Below are 25,523 nucleotides of genomic sequence, written 5' to 3'. Positions count from 1 at the left end.
GGTTTGCTTTTTGAGACAGAGTCTCACTTAGTCCCCCAGGTTGGAGTGCAGTGGTGCAATCTTGGCTCACTGCAACCTCCACTTCCTGGGCTCAAGTGATTCTCCTGCCTCAGCCACCCAAATAGCTGGGATTGCAGACATACCACCATGCCTGGCTAATTTTTGCACTTTTAGTAGAGATGGGGTTTTGCCATGTTGGCTAGGCTGGTCTCGAACTCCTGGATTCAAGTGACCCGCCTGCCTTGGCCTCCCAAAGTGTTGGAATTATAGGTGTGAGCCACTGTGCCTGGCCTTCACTTAGTTTTAAGAGCATTCCCAGCCAATCTTAAAGTCTAAATATTTGAGTCTGAATTGCCACATATTATTTCAATGGACTTTCTCCTAACAGCAGTAATAGTCTTTACTGACAGATGTTATTTACTTAGGATTTGAAATTCCCCTCAAATGTTAAATATACTATCTCAAGGTCTGAGATGGACAGATTAAGCTCTTTACAGAATGGCCAATGCTTTTTTTTGCTATGTGTGCTTGTGATTTCTTGCACAACTGTAGCCTGTGAAATGTCATTTGAAATGTACAGGGAGATAGAGGAGGACCTGGGATACCTGGATTTAAAGGAGAACCCGGACTTTCTATTCGAGGACCAAAGGTATGCTTTATTCATGTTCTGTTTTTCTGTATCTGAAATAAACGAAGCTAGATGTAATCCATAAGTTGATTTTTCAACTTGCAAAGTTTCTACATTGATGAACTAAAATGTAAGAATATAGCTATTCCCTTTTATTAAAAAAAACAAGCAATCACGTAGTTTATTTTTCATACTTGTGGGGAAAAGTAGCTCTTATGGTTAAATTTTTGCTGATTAGACAATTGTTTGAAAATACTCTTTCGCACTGTCTGTGATACAAGGGATTAAATGGCCTCTGGCCTCTTCATTTACATATTAATTGCCAAAGTATCTGTTCTGCAAAACATTGTCCAAAAAAGCATGTGTGCTTGGAAGCTTTGTTGAATAAAAATTTCCTGCTTTGATTATTTATCCTTTTGAGCTATTTCAAAGGGAAATACAAATAATTAATAAGAAACCAGGTTTCTGTAATCATATCTGGTTTTTCATGGCAACGAAGCACCATTTTTCCTCCTCACACTATACCCAGCACCACAGCAAAATTTAGCATTTATAACATTCCTAGGTGTCAACTAGGATATCTCTGTTTGTGAGGACAAGCTTCAGGGCCCCGTCATTAGCACTTTTAAAATCAATAGCATGTTGTTGCGTAGCTTTGAAACTTGCTTATATTCTCCCATATTAAGTTGTCTTATCTAGATAAAAGGGTTCAAGTACTAAACTGATGACCTTCAAAGTTAAAAGAAGAAAACATGGAGTCATTTTTAAAATAAAATATGATGCAAAAAACTTGTTGTATAAAACTGACATAAATTGGAGTGGTTCTTATTAAAAGCAAATGGAGAACCTTGAGCCTCCCGTGTTCTTACTGCTTTAATAGTTCGCCCTGCTAGAGTGACAGCTGCCCTAGTTTTCCCGTGATTGAAGGGGGTCCTGGAACACATGACTTTCAGGGCTAAAACTGGGAAAATCTTGGGCAAACTTGGACGAATTGTTCATCTACTTCCCCCAGATCCCAAGGTAATCCAAACTATGTAGACCACTCTCTTTAGAGACACAAGCTATATAGACAGCTCATAGAGACAATAGCAAATTTTCTAATGTGAAAACTACAGATATGACCTTGATCAGTTATATTTGCATGACAATTTTGATAGATTGAAGCTGTGTATTCACAATCAATGATTTATACATCTCTCTCTACTTATCCTTCTATTTGCAATAGGAATATAATCCAATTAAACGTGCTGCTAGAGTTTATAGGCCCCACCTGTTTTCTGTTGATGATTATTAGGCATTATAGATGATGGTACTTAAAGATATTTGCCACTTCACCCAAGCCTTTTGCTACTCCTCTGGACTCTAATGATACTCTTTTTGTCGTTCTTCCCTAGTTCATTAGTTTTTCAGTTTTTGGAGGGTCATACACACCTTTGAATGTCTGATGGAAATTTTAGCACATTAATTTCATTTTGTGTAATACTTCAGGGGTCTCCCAGATGCCCCCTAAAGCTGATTTCAAAATACTGGGTTTCCATTTTTGCCCTAATTTCTAATGAATGAGAGAAACACTTTGAAGTAAATAACTTTGTAGGACATCTCCTTGAATCCAGTGTAGAAAAGCCAAGTGGCAAAATTCCATCTATAAAAATATGGTAAGGAGTCCAAAATAAAAACCTGCTCCTCCTCTTGCTCCTTGATATTTCCTATTAATAACAGAAGTAACAAGCTACCTGAGATTTTTGCAGGAGCGAGGACAAAGATCTCTATAAAAAGGATGTTTGTAAACTGTGAGTGTTTTAATGGTTTTCCCCTCCACTGTGGTTGTCAGACTTTAAACAAGAGCAGCTGCTGATCATTTGTTGTAAGTCTGGACCGTAGAAATAAAAATTGAAAAGTAAATTTTGATTCCAATTTTCTTTTCCTTTTAACTCAACCAGGGGTCAGTTACTGCTTTATTTTGTTGTTGGGCCTCTCCTTGTGTAAACATGGAGATAAGTGGAAAACTTATTTTGGGACAAGTTTCATATGAGAATGTTTAGAGCTTCAACCTTAAATGTAATTGGAATAGCATAAAAAATTGGTTCTGAGAAGTGACCAGTTCCCCATAGATGGAATACACCAAAATGTACCATCCTGAAGACTATGGGCTTCCTTTCTCTCATTCAACTTTAAAAAATCACCTTGAGTTTTTGTTGATAATGAATAGTATGTTAAATTTTTATAAGTGGCCACATATTTCCTAAAGATGATCATTCTTAAGAAGGTTAGCCACATAAAACAGCCTTTTAGATTTAATAGGAAATAACAGCTGTTGCATTCATGGTTTTAAAAATAAAGTTTCTGATTGCTTAAAGAGTATGTAAAATTTTTTCCCCTGTTCCCAATAAATTACTCATTCATTGGGGTATAGTTGAGAATAGTTTTTGGGAGTTGGACTTTGGGCAGTATTTTCACTTGGAATAATGGTAATTTGATCTCCGAGTTTGCTTGCATATAAGGAAAGTTCTTAAGAGCCCTGCTGCTTTCTTTCTCCATTCTTGGAAAGCAAAGGTCTGCCTGTTGTTAGAGTTTCCTCCCAATATAAAGAAAAACCATAAATATTTTAAAACATGAGTAGCTCTTTATCAAAACAAGCGCTGCATATTGACAAGGGCTGTTGTAAGAGTTATCAACCAGTAACAGGTGGAATGTGTTGTAAAAAGAAGTATTACAGGTTTTAAATATAAGCGTAATGGACTTGCAGGTAATTTTGTGTTTTTTTGGAGACAGAGTCTCGCTCTGTCGCGCAGGCTAGAGCACAGTGGCGCAATCTCTGCTCACTGCAGCCTCAGCCTCCTGGGTTCAAGCGATTCTCCTGCCTCAGCCTCCCAAGTAGCTGGGATTACAGGCGCCTGCCACCAAGCCCAGCTAATTTTTGTATTTTTAGTAGAGACGGGGTTTCACCATGTTGGCCAGGCTGATCTTGAACCCCTGACCTAGTGATCTGCCCACCTCAGCTTCCCAAAGTGCTGGGGATTACAAGTGTGAGCCACTGCACCTGGTCACTTGTAGGTAATCTTCTAAAAGATCCTTCTTAATTTTTTTCTCTCCCCCCATTTTACTTTAGTCAGAAATTTTTCTGATTTCTGTTTGTAAGAGAGTTACAAGTCTTAGAAAACTCTATTGTACAAAGGACAATAATCGCCCCTCCCTGCTCTTTCTGTAGGAGACTAAGAGCTGCTACCAAAAGTTTTTGATGCCTAAGGTCATCACTGTAAAACAATATTTACAACTTTTTACTAGGTCTCAAGATACGAATCACAAACCCTGTCCCTTCATAACTTGTTTTAGAAAAATTAATGTGTTTTTATTTTCATCTGGGTTTGTTCCCTGTATAATTCAGTCTCCATTAATGAAGACAATAGATTTAACGCAACAATAGGAAACTGTAGTTATTCCACACTCAAAATTTTGCTATGTATTCTTTTCTACTCTTCTCACATTGTACTTAATAAATTTTATTTTTTATACGTCTTCTTGATTTATGATGCACTAAAACTTTATAATTTTAAAAATTAAAATATTAGCAATAAGTCATTTTCTAACTCCTGGGTTAGAAATCCACCGTTGGCATATTGAGTTGGTTTTATGCTTAAGTTTAACCAGATGTTTTATAGTTGAGTCTCATGACATCACTGATGTTGGAATTTACCCAGGGTGTCCAAGGCCCTCGGGGACCAGTGGGTGCTCCAGGACTCAAAGGTGATGGCTATCCTGGTGTGCCTGTAAGTGGGACATTTTTTTCTTCCCTCCCTCCCTCCCTCCCTCCTTTTTGAGAGTTGCACACGACAAGGATGCTCACACCCTCCCTTACTATGTCATCTCAGGGACCTCGTGGATTACCAGGACCCCCTGGGCCAATGGGTTTACGTGGAGTGGGAGACACTGGAGCAAAGGTAAGACTTTAAAGTAGGCAACATATTAGCTTCTAAGAGTGTGCCTATAGGTAGGTGACTTTGGTAGAGATAAAATTTTTTATCAGCTAGAAGAATAGAGGTATCTGAAATAATTAATAAAGTTATTTGCCCTTATCTATAGACTTCCCAGGGAACTAATCTGAACATGTAGACTAACTTTATGGTTTGGCTCCTCCTTCTCTGATAGCAACTCACGTTCCTTTGCTGCTGCTGCTTCTTATACCAAGATCAGGGTTCAAGTTGGAGATCTCCTCTCTCCTCTAGCCATACTCTTTCCCTAGGTACTCTCATCCAACCCCATGGCTTTAACCACTGTCCACACACTGATGGCTTCCAAATACCTATATTTTCTCCCTTAAGATATGGTTTCATGTATGTATTTTCTTACCATGTATCCCCTCTTGGGCTTCTCACAAACATCTCTAATGTAAAATAACCCAAAATAAAATCCTTGATTTTTGCCCCATAACCCTGCAAATGGCTCTCCCAAGCTCAAGCCAGAAGGACTAAGCATCATGCTTTGTTCCTTCCTTTTCCTCTCCTTCCTCCACACCTAGTCCTTTGGTAAATCCTGTCAGTGCTACCACCAAAATATATTTCAACTCTGGCTCCTTTTTCCTTTCTGCTTCTGCCTGGCAGACTGTCATCTCTTACGTAGGCTGTAAAAATAGCCTCTTCATTGGTCTTCTCTCTGTTCCACCTCTGTCCTCCAATAACTTAGCAGGAAGCGTGGTCTTCTAAAACCATAAATCAGAGTGTATACCATTCCTTCCTAGAAACACCCTGGTGGCTTCTCTTTCAGACTTTGAACACTTCCCATGGCCTTGAAGGGCCCTTCATGCTCGGATCGCAGCTGCTATCTTTTCTCCCCAGCTGCCTACATTCAACCAAAATGGCCTGCCCTACTTCAGCTCATTCCTGCATCAGGGACTTGCCAGGATGACTGATAATATTAAAAGCTTAGTTCAATTCTCACCTCCCTGACTACCCACACAAAAAGCATTAGTATCCCAACCCCTCTGTATGTTTTCCATGTAGCGTGTATCACTTTCTGAGATCATCTTGCTCATTTATTATTCTGCATATTTCATGAGAGTGAAGGTTTTCCTGGAGGCAGGCTTTTTGCTTTGTTCCCTCCTAACTTCATGTCACCAGAACTAGGTGTACCATTCAATAGGAGCTCTACAACCTGTTGAATGAATGGAAAATGAATAAATGATCAATATTACCCTAAAGGGAGAATTTTTCCTTTGAAATATATCTCCTTAGTTTTTTGAATGTTTCCAGGTCATTAGAGAGAAAAGATGTTGTATGTGCTTAATGCCAAATTCTCCTCTTGGTATTTGCCCCTGCCACAAAATTTAGAAGTGCCTCTTTGCCCTCTCCCAGGTAGAATAAAAGATTGGAGACCCATGGCACTAAATTTCATCTTTAAAAGGGAATCTTGATAGCTGCCTCATCTCTGCTTCTAGGGGTAATGTTGAGAGTCCAGTGAGGATGTATCTGGAAGTGCTATGTACACTGTACAGAGAGGACAAACCTGAGGTGCTTCAATGAAGGATCTGGCTTGGTCTGACTGAGGACTACATCAGATCCTTGAATAAGCCTCAACAGTATCAATAAACTGCACTGAATTTGGGTACTGATGTATTCTTTTTTCTTTAAAGCATAGCACCTGTCAAAATCCTAAAATAAAAAAAAGTAGAAAGAGAAATTCAATAGGTAAACCTCATATTTTATGTGGTCAGTGAAACAATGGTAAAAACTTGTATATTGAATATTTCTTTATGGAAGTAGAAACTTATTTCTATGTAAAATAAGATGTGAAATAAAATATGTTAAATATATATTGGAATGTGTGTATTCCAATAGAAACAGATGAGCATTTACATTTTCACAGAGTAGATTATTATGAATTTTTTATATAACTAGGCATGATGTTATATTAAATTATAGGTTTATGTTACTGCTTTATATTGAGCAATAATAATAAAGACAAGCACTTAGGCACAGATAAAGAACTTAAAAAAAAAACTAGCCAGGTGTGGTGGCTCATGCCTGTAATTCCAGCACTTTGGGAGGCTGAGGTGGGCAGATCACCTGAGGTCAGGAGTTTGAGACCAGCCTGGCCAACATGGTGAAACCCCATCTCTACTAAAAATACAAAAATTAGCTGGGTGTGATGGTGCATGCCTATAATCCCAGCTGCTCAGGAGGCTGAGGCAGGAGAATTGCTTGAACCCAGGAGGCGGAGGTTGCAGTGAGCTGAGATCGCACTACTGTACCCCAGCCTGGGCAACAGAGCGAAACTCCGTTTCAAAAAAAAAAAACATTAAAATACCCAATTCTTGTGAATATCTCACTGTGTCAGATTATCTAAGATACAGACTAAAACATTTTCTAAATGATTGCATACACCATTTTCCTCCAAAAGTCCCCTGTATTTGCCATCATCTACATTTTAGGGGGAAAATGGTAAGAAACAAGGTGTTCAAAACTTCATCTTGCCTATTATTTTTTGAAATGGCTAATATGCTGCCAGAAGATGTATCTTAAGTGAAACTCCCATTGTCTGTGTGAGCCCACATGGGAGGCTAAGTGGAAGCAGCAGTCCATGGTTTGCTTCCAGCTGCAGGCAGAACCCGGGCAGAAGAGCACTAGCTGGGACCTACCTGTCTGCCCGCCTCCCTCTCAGCTGCTTTTCCTTCCTTCCATTGCCTATTGTCTCCTCCCATGAAAATTGTGTTATTCAGAATTTCTCTAGCCCTAGAAGGAGATGTTAGGAGGGTGAGCTGGTCTTAGGATCAAGGGAACTTGGATCATAAAATAAAGGAAAGTCTAAAAGAAAATACTAGCTTTTAAATAACTTTAAAAATCATCTCTCCTTTTTTATAGAGGCCTCAAAATCTCTAAGTGGCCTTTTATTCTGAAGAAAACTTCTGGAAACACATACACATACACACACACCACACACAGACAGAGAGCACAGAGAGAGAGAGAGAGAGAGAGAGAGAGAGATTCATAGACAGAAACTGGTGAAGAAAGGAAGATAATTCCAGTTAACTTTGCCCTTCTTGCTTGGTAAAGTGCAGGACATTCTGAAAATACCAAAAATTGTCCATGGCAGCAGAAGCACAGGACCCAAATGTGTGCAAAATTTCTCCCCCTTTGAGTTAAAGTGACAGAGAAATTGTATACATGTGTGTGTGGTAGTATAGCCATATGGATCCTGATATGTTTTTCATTTAAGCTTTGTGTAGTCGCCTTAAAATTGTGGCCTTAAGGCATTAACTTACAAAACAAATGTGTTTTGAAATGAGGAAACCATTAAGGTTGACGATGAATTTATGGTGGGTTTTGGTGCTGTTTAGTTAAGGTCACATGTGTTTAACATGTGACACAGACATTAAACTCAAAGCTTCTGTGTTTGAAAACATATAAAAAGCAGTCCCTGACATCTAGCACCCTTGTGGTTCCCCATAGCTTTTTTCCAAGTGGAAAAATTCCCTACAACATCAGTGATTATTGTCCTTCTAGATACAATTACTTTGAATTTAATTCAAATTTGGCAAGACCTTCTGAGATATTTCCAAAATTCTTGTAAAAACTACACCTTTGAAGGAGAGAGGAGATACAGATTTTAAACTCACCTTTGAAACATGCTGGGAAGAGGAACTGATAATTTGGCTTCTTGCCAAGTGAGAAGTGCTCATCCAGTGTCCTCACTCCTGGATCCAATCTCCTGGCTTGTTGATGGGGAAGCCAAGCTCCAAGCCCCACCCATCACTGCCTACTTTTCTTCACTGGAGCCTTGGATATTAAGAGCACTTCTTGTGATTTGGGGACAAACATGCCATACATCTCATTTCTCTTCGAGAAGCTGCAGATAACTCTGCTCCTGTGTTTTCACCCCGCAAAGCTTTGTAAGGTACATGTAGCCTAAGGGCTGATCTCCTGTTTTCCCTGAGTATGAGTTTATTTCTGGCCTCATAGAAAAGGAATATAAGAGGTGGTTCTCCTGAGTTCCCTAAGGGCAGGTACAGCCTACCATGCCCCTCTCTTAGCTTTTTTCAGGCCCTCTCAGGGAGCTGGGTCATCACAGAAAAAGCTATGATCCTCTCCAAAACTTTGGAGTGGTTGAACTTAGCCTAATCTTTGCACAGAGGAGATCTAACCTGGATTTGGAGTTAGGACCTCTTAACCTCAAGTTGTTGGCATAAGTCTGTTGGCAGAAAAGACTTATTGGATTGTTGTTGTTATTACAAGTATAATTACTATTATTATTATAATGATTATGTATTACCTAAATATTTCCAGAATATTATGACATTTTGAACAGTCCCCCTGTTTTATAGATGAAGAAATGAACAACCAGAAGGTTGAGCAACTTGCCTCTTTACAATAGAAACATTTTTGATACTATATTTGTTTTGTATATGAGATGGGCTTTGGATATGGATGAATGAATGAAAAACTAAATGGATGAATAAATCAGAGCAGAAAGCATGACTTACCCAGATCTACAGATGCTCAATCTCCTCTGCTGTCCATCTTCTATCTAGGCACTGTTTTGTGTGCAGTTGGATTGTTTCTTCTTTCAGCCTAGCTTTTCTATTGTCAAAACTTAAATTATGTAAACATTAAAGAGAAGCATAACCCCAAAACCCAAAAGAGTTAAATATTTTTCAGTAACTTTAAATGTTTGAGTATCATAAATACATGCTTTATTTGACAAAAGTGGCCCATAGTCATAAAACGCAAGTCTATGTGGAATTCCACTGAGTATCATTATTCTAAAAATGTTCCCAGCATCTGAATTGCCCCTCTGTTCTCTGCAATGGCTCACATATGTACACTCCACCAACAGGCATTGGTGGAACAGAGGACCGATTCACACAGAGATGCATTAGGAATGTGTGAATTCCATTGGCAGACATAGACTGGACAAGGAACTCCATTTTGAACAGTGCCCAACAAGGAGGGCTGGCCTAGGATACAGACTTAATAATGAAGTTAAGGGCATGTAATTCCAAAGTGGACTTGAAGAAAGCCACCTCCCTGTAATATGACTGCAAAATTGCTACAAGCTGGACAATCAGCCCAAAACAGAACTAATTAAAGCCAGAGCCATACAAAGTTTATACGCTAGGCCGTTTGACCCAGAGGTTTCAGAAAGGGTCGTATCCAAGACCAGGAAAAGGTAACTTTTCAAGTTTACTCCCCAGTGCAGTTCTATGCCTCATCTCTAAAATCTGAGCTGCACTCTAGTCCACCTCATGACTTTCAGTATTGCTTTCATCTCTCCTTGCTGTTTTCCTAGCTTTGTATTTCTCTTCTTATGAGTATGTACATACTTTTCCTTCAGCCCTAGAGACACACGGTAAATCCCCTTAACATTCATCGCCCACATCACAATAAACACATTTTTATTTTTAATCATGCGGACTTGGAGGAACTTTCTCCCAGTGGAAAATTGTAGTCAGTTTTAGTACAAGACAGCCTGCTCTTCTCCCTGTCATAAGAGGCAGTATCAATATTTCTGTTTTCAAGCTTTCTAACCAAGCTAAATAAGACTCTTCCTCTCCAATGAAGTTCTTGGCAAAAGGCCATCACTTGTGTATCTTTGATGAGTTGATTTTGAGAAAAGAAAAAAAAAATAAGAAGTTTTAAAATTGTCAGGGACTATGAGATACAGCTGTTTTGGGGTGAATATCAAAGTTTTAGGAGAGAAATTGATTCAAGTAATTGAAAATACTTTAAATACTTTGAAATTTAAAGGTGAAAAAATACTTGAGAGGAAATGTAGCAATTTGAGAACTTTGTTTTCCAGCATTTGTATAATTTTTTTCTCATCCTCATGATGATCATGCTGACAGTTGGTACTATCTTCCTATTCATATTAAAGGGTGTCATTGAGAAATGACTGAGTCATATCGTTCAATAATCAATACACATTGCCAATATGTGCGTATGCTTAGAAACAAGTCTCTAAAGCTTCCATTGATATTCTGGCTACCATGAGTGAGGTGTTCAAGAAGTACTAACTCATGACATAGGTGGAATTACGTAATTCATTCCAGAGTTCTGCCTATATTTGTGGTAGTTGGAGTAGTTATATCTTAATTTTATTTAAAAACCAGAAAGAATGAAACATAAGGCAGCTGCTATCATCACTTTGACTTCTACCTTATTTTAAAACCCAGTCATTCCTCAGTTTCATCATTTAGCAGAATCTTTAGAGTACCATTTCTTGGAATATCCTTAAGAGGCTGATTCTTTCACAGTGAATTTAATTTGCTTTTATTGTCCCCAAAGTAGAAAAGCATGAAATCACTTTTGGAACAAGTATATCTTGCTTCCACCTTCTTCTCAAAGAGTGGCAGGAACTTAGCTGGCACAAAGGGAGAGAGAATGATTAAAGCCTCATTAGTGTGTGTGGGGGAGTGAGGGGGAGGAAAATAATCTAATGGGCTGATTATTTCCTCAAATATTGCATTGATATTTTTAGAAAACTCATAAGGTATAATGGGTTGTTTCTTTGTCACTGCTCTACCTTGAAACCTTGCCACTTACTAGCTGTGTGACCTCAGCAAGTCGTTCAGTCTCCCTGAGGCTTAGCATTCTTATCTGTGATTTGGGATAATAATGCCTACATCACAGGTTTATTTTGATAAATTAATAGAATAATGTACGTAAAACATCTTTATGAATTCTAACATATTAAAATGTAATTAGTGGTAGTAACCATTTTATGCATCACACTGCCAAATCAAACACATTGTAGGATGGATAAGATGAGAGATTAAGAATTGGTATAGGTAGGAGATCTGGAATGAAGTCAATTAACATGTTGGAGTACACCACAAAACCGAGGATTAGCAATGGAGGGAAAATGGGAAGGGAAGACATAGAGGGCTGGGTTCTTGTGCAGGTTGTGTGGGACCTATGTAATATGGGATGAATCTTATAATCCAGGATGTTCTTCTCCTTGAGAGAGTGTGATTGGCGACATAGGAAAAGGACTTTCACAGTTTCACAGCCAAACAGCCGAGGTCTTTGCATTAAATGGCAGCTGGCAGAAAGTCTATGGAAAAGTTAGCATCTTGCATCTAGTCCCAGCCAACATCAAAATGGGAGATGGGTTCTGGAGTCATACCTGGGTTTGAATTGCTTCAGACTGCCTGGTTTTTGGCAAGTCATGTATCCTGCTGTAGCCTCAGTTTCCTTATCTGTAACGTGGAATAAGTTGATGTTGATAAGATCAGGTAAGATAATGAATGAAAAGTGCCTGCTGCATAATAAACTTAATAAGTATTATTTTTATTTGTTATTTATTATAATAGTTTTAATATTAACCAAAGTGAAGATTTACTAATGAGAAAATGAATGAATGTGTTTGCTCTCCTCTTTTTCTTCTTTCATTTAAAAAAGGAAAGCTTCAATGTGTGAGTTTTAGAACTATCGTAAGATGCTGTGTATTTTTAAAGGAGTTAAAATTATCCACTCTGCAAGGTTATGGTCTAGGTAGTCTTCACTGAATCATTTGTTAAGTTCATATGCACAAGTACTGCAGACAGACCTAAATTTGGCCATTTCCTGTGAAAATGAAAGCAGTATCTCCCATCTAGAATCCCTTTTGTGGGCCAAGAGGAAATGGTATGCCATCTAAACAGTCCATTCTTCTTCTTTTGAGAGAGTGTGTGCAGCGGGTAGGGATAAGGCTAAGGCTGTCATCTTAGGAAAGTGATAGATGTCGTTGCCAATGGCGACTCTAGAATTTGCTCGCATGTCTGTTCATTATCTCCTAATACAAGGGCTCCCTCTGCAGGCTCCAACAACCCTCAGCTGTTGCGTGGGAAGCTATGTCCAGCTATGCAAAAACCTGTTGTAATTTCCTTTATTTGTGAATGTCGCTGTATCCACTGACAATAAACTGTGTATCTGAAAATATCACAGGTCAACACACTTCTTAGGTACCTATGGTGCTACCTTATGACAAAACCAGTGCCGTCAAATGGCCAAGCAAGACCTGCCTGCAATTCTCTTGCTCACATTCACCAGGTGTGGTGGCCTAACATGGACACATAGCCCATGGAACAACAAAAGATCATCTTCAAAGACCCCATCATAGTGGAGAGACACAACTTCTGTGGATTGTCAGATTATTAAATGCTTAATGTTCCCATCTATCAAAGTATGGTACATTTACACTGAGGAACAACTCTCATGCTATGTTACAGAACAATTCTAATATCTGCAGAATGTTAAGACTTGATTTAAAGTCTATTAGATTCATAAAAGCATTACTATATGTCATTATTTTCCCATAGTTTGAAAGATACAAAAGATTATTTAGATATGTGAAACATAGATATATGTCAACAATTACATGGATAAGGATGGACAATTTGTTTTAGGTGAACACTGAAGGACCACAGATGACATGGAACACACCTTAAATTCATTGGCTGAGGCTGCAGGACAGAGAGAACAGTAAGGTATCTACAGGGTCAGCTGTCCTACTGCAGTTGGCCATCAGACACTCCCAAAGGTTGAGGGTTAGGGGGAAGTGAATAAGGGAGACTATCAAGGAGAGAATGAATAGCAACACTGAGCATTGACAAGGCTGGCCTGAGGTAAACTATGGACCTATTTTAACTGCTTTTCCCACTTGCTTTCCCATATAGGGGTATTAGTATGATTAATACTAGTTGAGGGGAGGTTTTAGCTAACATTCTCACAAGAAAAATATCTTGAATTAAATACTAGAGTGTCAAAATTTTTCTTAAAACATACTACTTTGTTAAAAAAAAATCTTGCCTTCTCTCCATATCCCTATGTTAAAAAAAATTATGTAACATTTGGTACATCCCAAGAATACACACAACACATGTAAATTCTAATGATGTTGAATCTACCTGTGTGCTCCTTCCTTTTGCCCAGTTTTAACATCTTTAAAATCATGAATTATTATTAAGGAGGCCTATTATAGCAACACTATCTCATGCTCACTGGAGAGACTTTTGCTGGGTATTGTTTGTGGATTTAAAAAAATTGTATTAAGACAATTCGTTATAAAAATTATAAATTTTAAATTATAAATTATGAAAATTAAGCATGCACAAAAGTGGAAAGACTAGTGAAATGAACTCTCATTTACGTATCACACTTCCTTAACAATTATCAACACATAGTTGATCTTGTTTTAGCTATATTCTCCACTCCTCCCCTCACTGCATTATCCTGAAGCAATCCTCAGACGTTACTCATATAAAACTTTAGTATTTGTCACTCAAATGTAAGAACTCTTTTTAAAAACTTGACTGTAATACTATTATCAAACCTAAAACAAATGAACAATTCCTTAATATAGCAAATATCCAGCATTCAAATTTCCGAGCTTGTCTCATCCATTTGCTACAATTGGTTTGTTTGGATTGGGATCCAAATCACGCCCACACACTGCATTTGATTGAGATAGCTTTTAAACCTTTTAATCAAAGTTGACTCCTCCCTGTTTTTTAGCTCACAGTTAGTGAATATGTTATTTGTACTTGCGGATTTGCTGATGATATCCTCATGGTGTTGTGTAATGTGTTTCTCCATCTTCCATCTATTATTGTAAGCTGGTAGATCTAGAGGCGTGTTTACATCCAGGTTCAGTTTTTCTAGACCAGAATGTTGATAGGTAGGGTGGTGTATTCTCTACTGCATCACAGCAGGGGGCACATGGTGTCTGGTTGTATCCTTCCTTCCTTTTTTTTCTTTCTTTCTTTTTTTTTTTGGAGACAGAGTCTCACTCTGTCACCCAGGCTGGAGTGCAATGGCACAGTCTCGGTTCACTGCAACCTCCACCTCCCGGGTTTAGGTGATTCTCCTGCCTCAGCCTCCCCAGTAGCTGGGAGTACAGGTGCCCGCCACCACGCCTGGCTAATTTTTGTATTTTTAGTAGAGATGCGGTTTCATTACATTGGCCAAGCTGATCTCGAACTCCTGACCTCGTGATCCACCTGCCTCGGCCTCCCAGAGTGCTAGGATTACAGGCTTGAGCCACCGTGCCCTACCTGGCTGTATCCTTCCTAACCTCTTCACCTCATCATGGAAGGGCACAGGTGAACAGAAATGAGTGAGAGGAAGCCATCAAATCTGGGGTAGGTTGGGGTGCTTGAGCAAAGAGGAATATTATTTTTGATAAAACATTCAATGATTTTAGGTAAGATTTATTTAACTATGCTTCCTTGTTTTGTTGGAGGGTGTCAAAATGTTTGGAAGAGAAAAGACATGTCCCTTTTAAGATGTAGCAAAGTATATGAATCAGTCAGGTGCAGTTGGAGAACTTCAGGCAGTGAACTTACACTCCCTTTGAAGGTACTTCAGAGGTACTCAAGAAAGGAGTGATAATGGAAATGTATGTATTACAGGGTTTTCATGTTCTCTACTTGGAGCCCTTGATGTTGGAGTGATCCTTTCAGCCGACAGGAACTTGGGGACACTCAAAGATGGGAGTCAGTAGGAGAGAGGTGTTAAAGAGATAATTAGCACCTGTAGCCTTAAAAGCAGCTGAGTACTAAGTGGAACAGATGGAGACAGTATACTAAAAGTGGCCTGTAAGTAAAAGAGAAATACATAATTATGAAAGTGGTGGCTCAAGCCTGTAATCCCAGCACTTTGGGAGGCCGAGACGGGTGGATCACGAGGTCAGGAGATCGAGACCATCCTGGCTAACATGGCGAAACCCCGTCTCTACTAAAAATACAAAAAAATTAGCCAGGCGAGGTGGCGGGCGCCTGTGGTCCCAGCTATTCAGGGGGCTGAGGCGGGAGAATGCGTGAACCCGGGAGGCAGAGGTTGCAGTGAGCTGAGATCAGGCCACTGCACTCCAGCCTGGGCGACAGAGCAAGACTCCGTCTCAAAAAAAAAAAAAAAAGAAAGTAGATATTAAAAGAATTAAGTCAATAATAAAGTACAGTTTTAAAATGGCCCCTGTCCTTTTAAGGGCTTGTGTTTTCTAGAAGTATTTTAGAGTTTGTAAGTAGAAAGTAAATTAAAAGATGGACTGTTTTTCTGGATAAACAACTTCAACATTTCTTATAATTTATGGTTTTTGCAATGTTGGAAGCTAGAAGCTGTTTAGCTGGTAACAGGATATGGGCAAAACAGGACCTAAGGCAAAGGTCTTAGGAGATATTTCAAAGCCTGACCCTGGTTCTTTTTATTCTTTATTACTTTATTCAGGCATATTTTACACTTTTATAGAATTCATCCTTTTTAAGTATAAAATTCAGTGGTTCTTTAAGTAAATTTGCTACTATGCTATACAGCCATCACCATAAATCAGTTTTAGGACATTTTTATCCCCTCACTAAAATCCCTCAAGACCATTTATGGTTAATCCATGTTGCTATCCCTGGCCGCTGGCAGTGACTAATCTCCTTTTTGTTTCTATAGAGTTACCTTTTCTGGATTTTTTTTGTAAATGTCATTATGTAAGATATCTGGCTTCTTTCATTAGTAATAATGTTCTTGAGGTTCATTTATGTTATAGCATTTATTCATAGTTTATTCCTTTTTATTGCTGAATTAACAGGACTTTGTCCATTCACCAGTTGATGGGCAGTTAGGCTGTTTCTAGTTTTGGGCTATTAAGAATAATGCTGCTAAGGGCATTCATATGCAAGTCTCTGTGTGGATATACATTTTTATCTTCTTTGGGTGTGTATGTAGGAGTGAAATGACTGTATCATATGGCAAATTTATGTTGAACCTTAAACCACCAAACGGTTTTCCAAAGTGGCTACACCAGTAATTATGAGGGTTCCTGTTTTTCTACATCCTTCTAGCCCTGCACCTTAATAGCTGTGCAGACTTGGGCAAACCTTAGTTTCCGCTTTAATAAAATAGGGGGGTGGAGCTGACATATACTAAGTGCCTATTCTGTGGTAAAAATCATGATAGAAGCACTTATAAGCTTTGTCTCACTTAATTCTGAGTCCTATGAAATGCAGATATTATTTTCTACATATGTGATGAATTTACTGAGGTTCAGAGAAGTTACATAAACTAGACATCATTATAATGCAGGATTATTGTGAGTACTAAATTACATCAAATAACATATATGAACATGCATAGCATTGTCTTGGGAATACAGAAGGTGGCTAATGAAGTGATTTTTATGTCTCTGCTTCTTCTCATCATTAGCATCTCTAGTAGGTCTAGCCACAGGGCTTCACCTACCCTCATCAGGTCCCACCAATTTTCTGGTAATAGTTGCCAGCTATGAAGCTGTCATGCCTTAGTGAAGCTGAAAATCCTTTTTAGAGTTTACCCTGCAGTTCCAATTAATGAGATGGCAGAAACATCATAGAGCCAATCTCTAACTCAAATAGCATAATCTTTGTGGCATACAATGATAAAAGCAACTAGTTCAGGATATGATTATATTTCTTTTTTTTTTTTTTTAATTTTTTATTGACTGATTGAGATGGAGTTCTGCTCTTGTAATCCAAGCTGGAGTGCAATGGCGCAATGTCTGGTCACTGCAACCTCCTCCTCCTGTGTTCAAATGATTTTCCAGCCTCAGCCTCCCAAATTGCCAGGACCACAGGCACCTGCCACCACGCCCAGCCAATTTTTGCATTCCCAGCAGAGACAAGGCTCCACCATGCTGGCCAGGCCGGTCTCAAACTCCTGACCTCAGGAGATCCGCCCGCCTTGGCCTCCCAAAATGCTTGGATCACAGGCGTAAACCACCACTCTTGCTCTGTTGCCCAGACAGAGTACAGAGGCTCGATCCCCTGGGCTCACTGCAGCCTCCGCTGTGGAGTGCAGAGGCTTGATCTTGGCTCACTGCAGCCTCCGCCTCCCAGGCTCAAGCAATCCTACCACCTCAGCCTCCCGAGTAGCTGGGACCACAGATGCACACCACCACACCCGGCTAATTTTTTTACTTTTAAATAAAGATGGGGTTTCAGTATGTCACCCAGGCTGGTCTCAACTTCCGGACTCAAGCGATCCTCCTACCTCTGCCTCCCAAAGTGCTAGGATCCCAGGCATAAGCCACCGCCCCCAGCCTCCTTTAGAAACCCTCTGACGGCCGGGCGCGGTGGCTCACGCCTGCAATCCCAGCGCCCTGGGAGGCCGAGGCGGGCAGATCACGAGGTCGGGAGATCGAGACCAGCCCGGCTAACACGGTGAAACCCCGTCTCTACTAAAAATGCAAAAAATCAGCCGGGCGTGGCGGCAGGCGCCCGTGGTCCCAGCTACTCGGGAGGCCGAGCCAGGAGAATGGCGTGAACCCGGGAGGCGGAGCTTGCAGTGAGCCAAGATCGTGCCACTGCACTCCAGCCTGGGCGATTGAGCAAGGCTCCGTCTCAAAAAACAAACAAAAAAAGAAACCCTCTGACTCGGCCGGGCGTGGTGGCTCACGCCTGGAATCCTAGCACCTTGGAAGGCCAAGGCAGGTGGATCACGAGGTCAGGAGTTCAAAACCAGCCTGGCCAACATAGTGAAACCCCGTCTCTACTAACAATACAAAAATCAACCGGACATGGTGGCACGTGCCTGTAATCCCAGCTATTCGGGAGGCCGAGGGAGGAGAATTGCTTGAACCCAGGAGGTGAAGGTTGCAGTGAGCCGAGATCGCGTCATTGCACTCCAGCTTGGGCAACAGAGTGAAACTTTGTCAAAAAAAAAAAAAAAAAAAAAAGGTCGGGCATGGTGGCTCATGCCTGTAACCCCAGCACTTTGGGAGGCCAAGGCAGGTGGATCACCTGAGGTCAGGAGTTCGAGACCAGCCTGACCAACATGGAGAAACCCTGTTTCTAATAAAAATACAAAATTAGCCAGGCGTGGCGGCACATACCCGTAATCCCAGCTACTAGAGAGGCTGAGGCAGGAGATTCACCTGAACCTGGGAGGTGGAGGTTGTGGTGAGCCGAGATCGTTCCATTGTACTCCAGCCTGGGCAACAAGAGCAAAACTTCATCTCAAAAAAAAAAGGAAGGCGGCTGGGCATGGTGGCTCATGCCTGCAATCTCAGCACCTTGGGAGGCCGAGGCATGCGGATCATGAGGTCAGGAGACCGAGACCATCCTGGACAAAATGGTGAAACCCTGTCTCTACCAAAAAAAAAAGAAAAAAAATTAGCCGGGCGTGGTGTTGTGCGCCCACAGTCCCAGCTACTCGGGAGCCTAAGGCAGGAGAATCACCCGAACTAGGGAGTCAGAGGTTGCAGTGAGCTGCGATCACACCACTGTACTCCAGCCTGGGCAATAGAGAGAGATTTTCTCTAAAAAAAAAAAAAAAAGGTAAAAAGAAACGCTCTGACTCCTCACCTTTAGGGTGGCTTAGATCTCAAAGACTTTATCCACAATTTCCTTATCTTCCTTATATTGACTTACAGAGGACCACTGACTACATTTGCCCAACACAAGATCCCTCAAACTATTTAATATTTGGTCAGCATAAAATCTTTAGCATTCCTTTGCCAATGCTATATTGGCAAAGTTTTTATCTGACCAAGACATTCTAAAGCATGAGTATACAGCGGTTCATTAACATTCTGCTAACACTGATCAGTACATACTTACATCTAAGACATCTTGTGAATCCAGTGAATAAAAGCACGCCCATCATAACAGCAGTGAGGCACATCTGGAAGGTGAGGAATCCGTAATGCATTATCTTGTATCATTGAAAGTCCAATGATCTTGAATCATGGACAATCATAAATCCAGAGTTAGAGCCAGGCACAGGGGCTCACGCCTGTAATCCCAGCACTTTGGGAGGCCGAGGCAGTTGGATCACGAGGACAGGAGATCGAGACCAGCCTGACCAACATGGTAAAACCCCATATCTACTAAAAATACAAAAAATTAGCTGGGCATGGTGGTGCACACCTGCCATCCCAGCTACTCAGAAGCTACTGAGGCAAGGAAAATCGCCTGAACTCGGGAGGCAGAACTTGCAGTGAGCCAAGATCACACCATCTTACTGCAGTCTGGGTAATAAGAACAAGATCCCATCTCAAAAAAAAAAAAAAAATCCAGAGGTTGGCCTAAGAAATTAGAGTGGGCACAGAAGAAGTAAAACCTCAGCACATGAGCTCCCCAGCATGTACCATACTTATCTTTAAGGTCCTGGGCTTAAACCCCTGATACACTAAATAGATCCACAGAGAGAAACAACTTTGTTTCACCCAAATAAACTGGATCCCCAGACCAGACTGGTCACCTCATTTCCCTTTGTTTGCTTTAAGAGGACAGAAAAGATTATGCCAGGAGAATTTGGAGCTTAACATGGGCGTGCTTTTTGTATTTTTGCCACCTGTATTCAATTCCCTTTTTTTTTTTTTTAATTTATTTTTATTTTTTATTATACTTTAAGTTCTAGGGTACATGTGCATAATGTGCAGGTTTGTTACATATGTATACTTATGCCATGTTGGTGTGCTGCACCCATCAACTCGTTAGCACCCATCAATTCATCATTTATATCATGTATAACTCCCCAATGCAATCCCTCCCTCCTCCCCCCCACCGATAGGCCCCACTGTGTGATGTTCCCCTTCCCGAGTCCAAGTGATCTCATTGTTCAGTTCCCACCTATGAGTGAGAACATGCGGTGTTTGGTTTCTCTTCTTGTGATAGTTTGCTAAGAATGATGGTTTCCAGCTGCATCCATGTCCCTACAAAGGACGCAAACTCATCCTTTTTGATGGCTGCATAGTATTCCATGGTGTATATGTGCCACATTTTCTTAATCCAGTCTGTCACAGATGGACATTTGGGTTGATTCCAAGTCTTTGCTATTGTGAATAGTGCCGCAATAAACATACGTGTGCATGTGTCTTTGTAGTAGATAATTTATAATCCTTTGGGTATATACCCAGTAGTGGGATGGCTGGGTCATATGGTACATCTAGTTCTAGATCCTTGAGGAATCGCCATACTGTTTTCCATAATGGTTGAACTAGTTTACAATCCCACCGACAGTGTAAAAGTGTTCCTATTTCTCCACATCCTCTCCAACACCTGTTGTTTCCTGACTTCTTAATGATTGCCATTCTAACTGGTGTGAGATGGTATCTCATTGTGGTTTTGATTTGCATTTCTCTGATGGCGAGTGATGATGAGCATTTTTTCATGTGTCTGTTGGCTGTATGAATGTCTTCCTTTGAGAAATGTCTGTTCATATCCTTTGCCCACTTTTTGATGGGGTTGTTTGTTTTTCTCTTGTATATTTGTTTGAGTTCTTTGTAGATTCTGGATATTAGCCCTTTGTCAGATGAGTAGGTTGCAAAAATTTTCTCCCATTCTGTAGGTTGCCTGTTCACTCTGATGGTAGTTTCTTTTGCTGTGCAAAAGCTCTTTAGTTTAATTAGATCCCATTTGTCGATTTTGGCTTTTGCTGCCGTTGCTTTTGGTGTTTTAGACATGAAGTCCTTGCCCATGCCTATGTCCTGAATGGTACTACCTAGATTTTCTTCTAGGGTTTTTATGGTATTAGGTCTAACATTTAAGTCTCTAATCCATCTTGAATTAATCTTCGTATAAGGGTTAAGGAAAGGATCCAGTTTCAGCTTTCTACTTATGGCTAGCCAATTTTCCCAGCACCATTTATTAAATAGGGAATCCTTTCCCCATTTCTTGTTTTTGTCAGGTTTGTCAAAGATCAGATGGCTGTAGATGTGTGGTATTTTTTCTGAGGACTCTGTTCTGTTCCATTGGTCTATATCTCTGTTGTGGTACCAGTACCATGCTGTTTTGGTTACTGTAGCCTCGTAGTATAGTTTGAAGTCAGGTAGCGTGATGCCTCCAGCTTTGTCCTTTTGACTTAGGATTGTCTTGGCAATGCGGGCTCTTTTTTGGTTCCATATGAACTTTAAAGCAGTTTTTTCCAATTCTGTGAAGAAAGTCATTGGTAGCTTGATGGGGATGACATTGAATCTATAAATAACCTTGGGCAGTATGGCCATTTTCACGATATTGATTCTTCCTATCCATGAGCATGGTATGTTCTTCCATTTGTTTGTGTCCTCTTTGATTTCACTGAGCAGTGGTTTGTAGTTCTCCTTGAAGAGGTCCTTTACATCCCTTGTAAGCTGGATTCCTAGGTATTTTATTCTCTTTGAAGCAATTGTGAATGGAAGTTCATTCCTGATTTGGCTCTCTGCTTGTCTGTTACTGGTGTATAAGAATGCTTGTGATTTTTGCACATTAATTTTGTATCCTGAGACTTTGCTGAAGTTGCTTATCAGCCTGAGGAGATTTTGGGCTGAGACAATGGGGTTTTCTAAATATACAATCATGTCATCTGCAAACAGGGGAAATTTGACTTCTTCTTTTCCTAACTGGATACCCTTGATTTCTTTCTCTTGCCTGATTGCCCTAGCCAGAACTTCCAACACTATGTTGAATAGGAGTGGTGAGAGAGGGCATCCCTGTCTTGTGCCAGTTTTCAAAGGGAATTTTTCCAGTTTTTGCCCATTCAGTATGATATTAGCTGTGGGTTTGTCATAAATAGCTCTTATTATTTTGAGGTACGTTCCCTCAATACCAAATTTATTGAGCGTTTTTAGCATAAAGGGCTGTTGAATTTTGTCAAAAGCCTTTTCTGCATCTATTGAGATAATCATGTGGTTCTTGTCTTTGGTTCTGTTTATATGCTGGATTACGTTTATTGATTTGCGAATGTTGAACCAGCCTTGCATCCCAGGGATGAAGCCCACTTGATCATGGTGGATAAGCTTTTTGATGTGCTGCTGAATCCGGTTTGCCAGTATTTTATTGAGAATTTTTGCATCGATGTTCATCAGGGATATTGGTCTAAAATTCTCTTTTTTTGTTGTGTCTCTGCCAGGCTTTGGTATCAGGATGATGTTGGCCTCATAAAATGAGTTAGGGAGGATTCCCTCTTTTTCTATTGATTGGAATAGTTTCAGAAGGAATGGTACCAGCTCCTCCTTGTACCTCTGGTAGAATTCAGCTGTGAATCCATCTGGTCCTGGACTTTTTTTGGTGGGTAGGCTATTAATTGTTGCCTCAATTTCAGAGCCTGCTATTGGTCTATTCAGGGATTCAACTTCTTCCTGGTTCAGTCTTGGGAGAGTGTAAGTGTCCAGGAAATTATCCATTTCTTCTAGATTTTCTAGTTGATTTGCGTAGAGGCATTTATAGTATTCTCTGATGGTTGTTTGTATTTCTGTGGGGTCAGTGGTGATATCCCCTTTATCATTTTTTATTGCGTCTATTTGATTCCTCTCTCTTTTCTTCTTTATTAGTCTTGCTAGCGTCTGTCAATTTTGTTGATCTTTTCAAAAACCAACTCCTGGATTCATTGATTTTTTGGAGGGTTTTTTGTGTCTCTATCTCCTTCAGTTCTGCTCTGATCTTAGTTATTTCTTGCCTTCTGCTAGCTTTTGAATGTGTTTGCTCTTGCCTCTCTAGTTCTTTTAATTGTGATGTTAGAGTGTCCATTTTAGATCTTTCCTGCTTTCTCTTGTGGGCATTTAGTGCTATAAATTTCCCTCTACACACTGCTTTAAATGTGTCCCAGAGATTCTGGCATGTTGTATCTTTGTTCTCATTGGTTTCAAAGAACATCTTTATTTCTGCTTTCATTTCGTTATATACCCAGTAGTCATTCAGGAGCAGGTTGTTCAGTTTCCATGTAGTTGAGCGGTTTTGATTGAGTTTCTTAGTCCTGAGTTCTAGTTTGATTGCACTGTGGTCTGAGAGACAGTTTGTTATAATTTCTGTTCTTGTACATTTGCTGAGGAGTGCTTTACTTCCAATTATGTGGTCAATTTTGGAATAAGTGCGATGTGGTGCTGAGAAGAATGTATATTCTGTTGATTTGGGGTGGAGAGTTCTATACATGTCTATTAGGTCCGCTTGGTGCAGAGATGAGTTCAATTCCTGCATATCCTTGTTAACTTTCTGTCTCGTTGATCTGTCTAATGTTGACAGTGGGGTGTTGAAGTCTCCCATTATTATTGTATGGAGTCTAAGTCTCTTTGTAGGTCTCTAAGGACTTGCTTTATGAATCTGGGTGCTCCTGTATTGGGTGCATAGATATTTAGGAGAGTTAGCTCTTCCTGTTGAATTGATCCCTTTACCATTATGTAATGGCCTTCTTTGTCTCTTTTGATCTTTGATGGTTTAAAGTCTGTTTTATCAGAGACTAGGATTGCAACCCCTGCTTTTTTTTGTTCTCCATTTGCTTGGTAGATCTTCCTCCATCCCTTTATTTTGAGCCTATGTATGTCTCTGCATGTGAGATGGGTCTCCTGAATACAGCAACTGATGGGTCTTGACTCTTGATCCAGTTTGTCAGTCTGTGTCTTTTAATTGGAGCATTTAGTCCATTTACATTTAAGGTTAATATTGTTATGTGTGAACTTGATCCTGTCATTATGATCTTAACTGGTTATTTTGCTCGTTAGTTGATGCAGTTTCTTCCTAGCCTCGATGGTCTTTACATTTTGGCATGTTTTTGCAATGGCTGGTACCGGTTGTTCCTTTCCATGTTTAGGGCTTCCTTCAGGGTCTCTTGTAAGGCAGGCCTGGTGGTGACAAAATCTCTAAGCATTTGCTTATCTGTAAAGGATTTTATTTCTCCTTCACTGATGAAACTTAGTTTGGCTGGATATGAAATTCTGGGTTGAAAATTCTTTTCTTTAAGAACGTTGAATATTGGCCCCCACTCTCTTCTGGCTTGGAGAGTTTCTGCCGAGAGATCTGCTGTTAGTCTGATGGGCTTCCCTTTGTGGGTAACCCGACCTTTCTCTCTGGCTGCCCTTAAGATTTTTTCCTTCATTTCAACTTTGGTGAATCTGGCAATTATGTGTCTTGGAGTTGCTCTTCTGGAGGAGTATCTTTGTGGCGTTCTCTGTATTTCCTGAATTTGAATGTTGGCCTGCCCTACTAGGTGGGGAAGTTCTCCTGGATGATATCCTGAAGAGTGTTTTCCAACTTGGTTCCATTTTCCCCCTCACTTTCAGGCACCCCAATCAGACGTAGATTTGGTCTTTTTACATAATCCCATACTTCTTGCAGGCTTTGTTCATTTCTTTTTCTTCTTTTTTCTTTTGGTTTCTCTTCTCGCTTCATTTCATTCATTTGATCCTCAATCGCTGATACTCTTTCTTCCAGTTGATCGAGTCGGTTACTGAAGCTTGTGCATTTGTCATGTATTTCTCGTGTCATGGTTTTCATCTCTGTCATTTCGTTTATGATCTTCTCTGCATTAATTAGTCTAGCTGTCAATTCTTCCACTCTTTTTTCAAGATTTTTAGTTTCTTTGCGCTGGGTACGTAATTCCTCCTTTAGCTCTGAGAAGTTTGATGGACTGAAGCCTTCTTCTCTCATCTCGTCAAAGTCATTCTCTGACCAGCTTTGATCCGTTGCTGGCGATGGGCTGCGCTCCTTTGCAGGGGGAGATGCGCTCTTATTTTTTGAATTTCCAGCTTTTCTGCCCTGCTTCTTCCCCATCTTTGTGGTTTTATCTGTCTCTGGTCTTTGATGATGGTGACGTACTGATGGGGTTTTGGTATAGGTGTCCTTCCTGTTTGATAGTTTTCCGTCTGACAGTCAGAAGGACTGTCTGTTGGTCTGTTGGAGATTGCTTGAGGTCCACTCCAGACCCTGTTTGCCTGGGTATCAGCAGCAGAGTTTGCCGAAGATAGAATATTGCTGAACAGCGAGTGTACCTGTCTGATTCTTCCTTTGGAAGTTTCCTCTCAGGGTGACTCCACCCTGTGAGGTGTGGGGTGTCAGACTGCCCCTAGTGGGGGATGTCTCCCAGCTAGGCTACTCAGGGGTCAGGGACCCACCTGAGCAGGCAGTCTGTCCGTTCTCAGATCTCAACCTCTGCGTTGGGAGATCCGCGGCTCTCCCCAAAGCTGTCAGACAGAGTCGTTCGCATCTGTACCG

The 25,523-nt window shown here is 40.4% G+C and overlaps 1 protein-coding gene across 2 annotated transcripts in view; it reads left to right on the top strand.

Moving 5' to 3' along the window:
* Window positions 1-25,523, top strand: part of COL28A1 (collagen type XXVIII alpha 1 chain) — a 186,644-nt gene that overhangs the window by 98,905 nt on the left and 62,216 nt on the right. For both annotated transcript variants that reach the window (XM_033193259.1, XM_033193258.1), the window contains exons 23-25: window positions 581-649; window positions 4,327-4,395; window positions 4,498-4,566. In XM_033193259.1, coding sequence (XP_033049150.1) covers window positions 581-649; window positions 4,327-4,395; window positions 4,498-4,566 — 207 coding nt within the window. The remainder of the gene's footprint in view (window positions 1-580; window positions 650-4,326; window positions 4,396-4,497; window positions 4,567-25,523) is intronic.

Source organism: Trachypithecus francoisi, unplaced genomic scaffold (assembly GCF_009764315.1).
Source record: "Trachypithecus francoisi isolate TF-2019V2 unplaced genomic scaffold, Tfra_2.0 Lachesis_group4, whole genome shotgun sequence".
NCBI classification, from domain to species: Eukaryota; Metazoa; Chordata; class Mammalia; order Primates; family Cercopithecidae; genus Trachypithecus; species Trachypithecus francoisi.
Note: the sequence above shows the minus strand (reverse complement) of the source record. Positions and strands in the feature narration are given on the sequence as shown.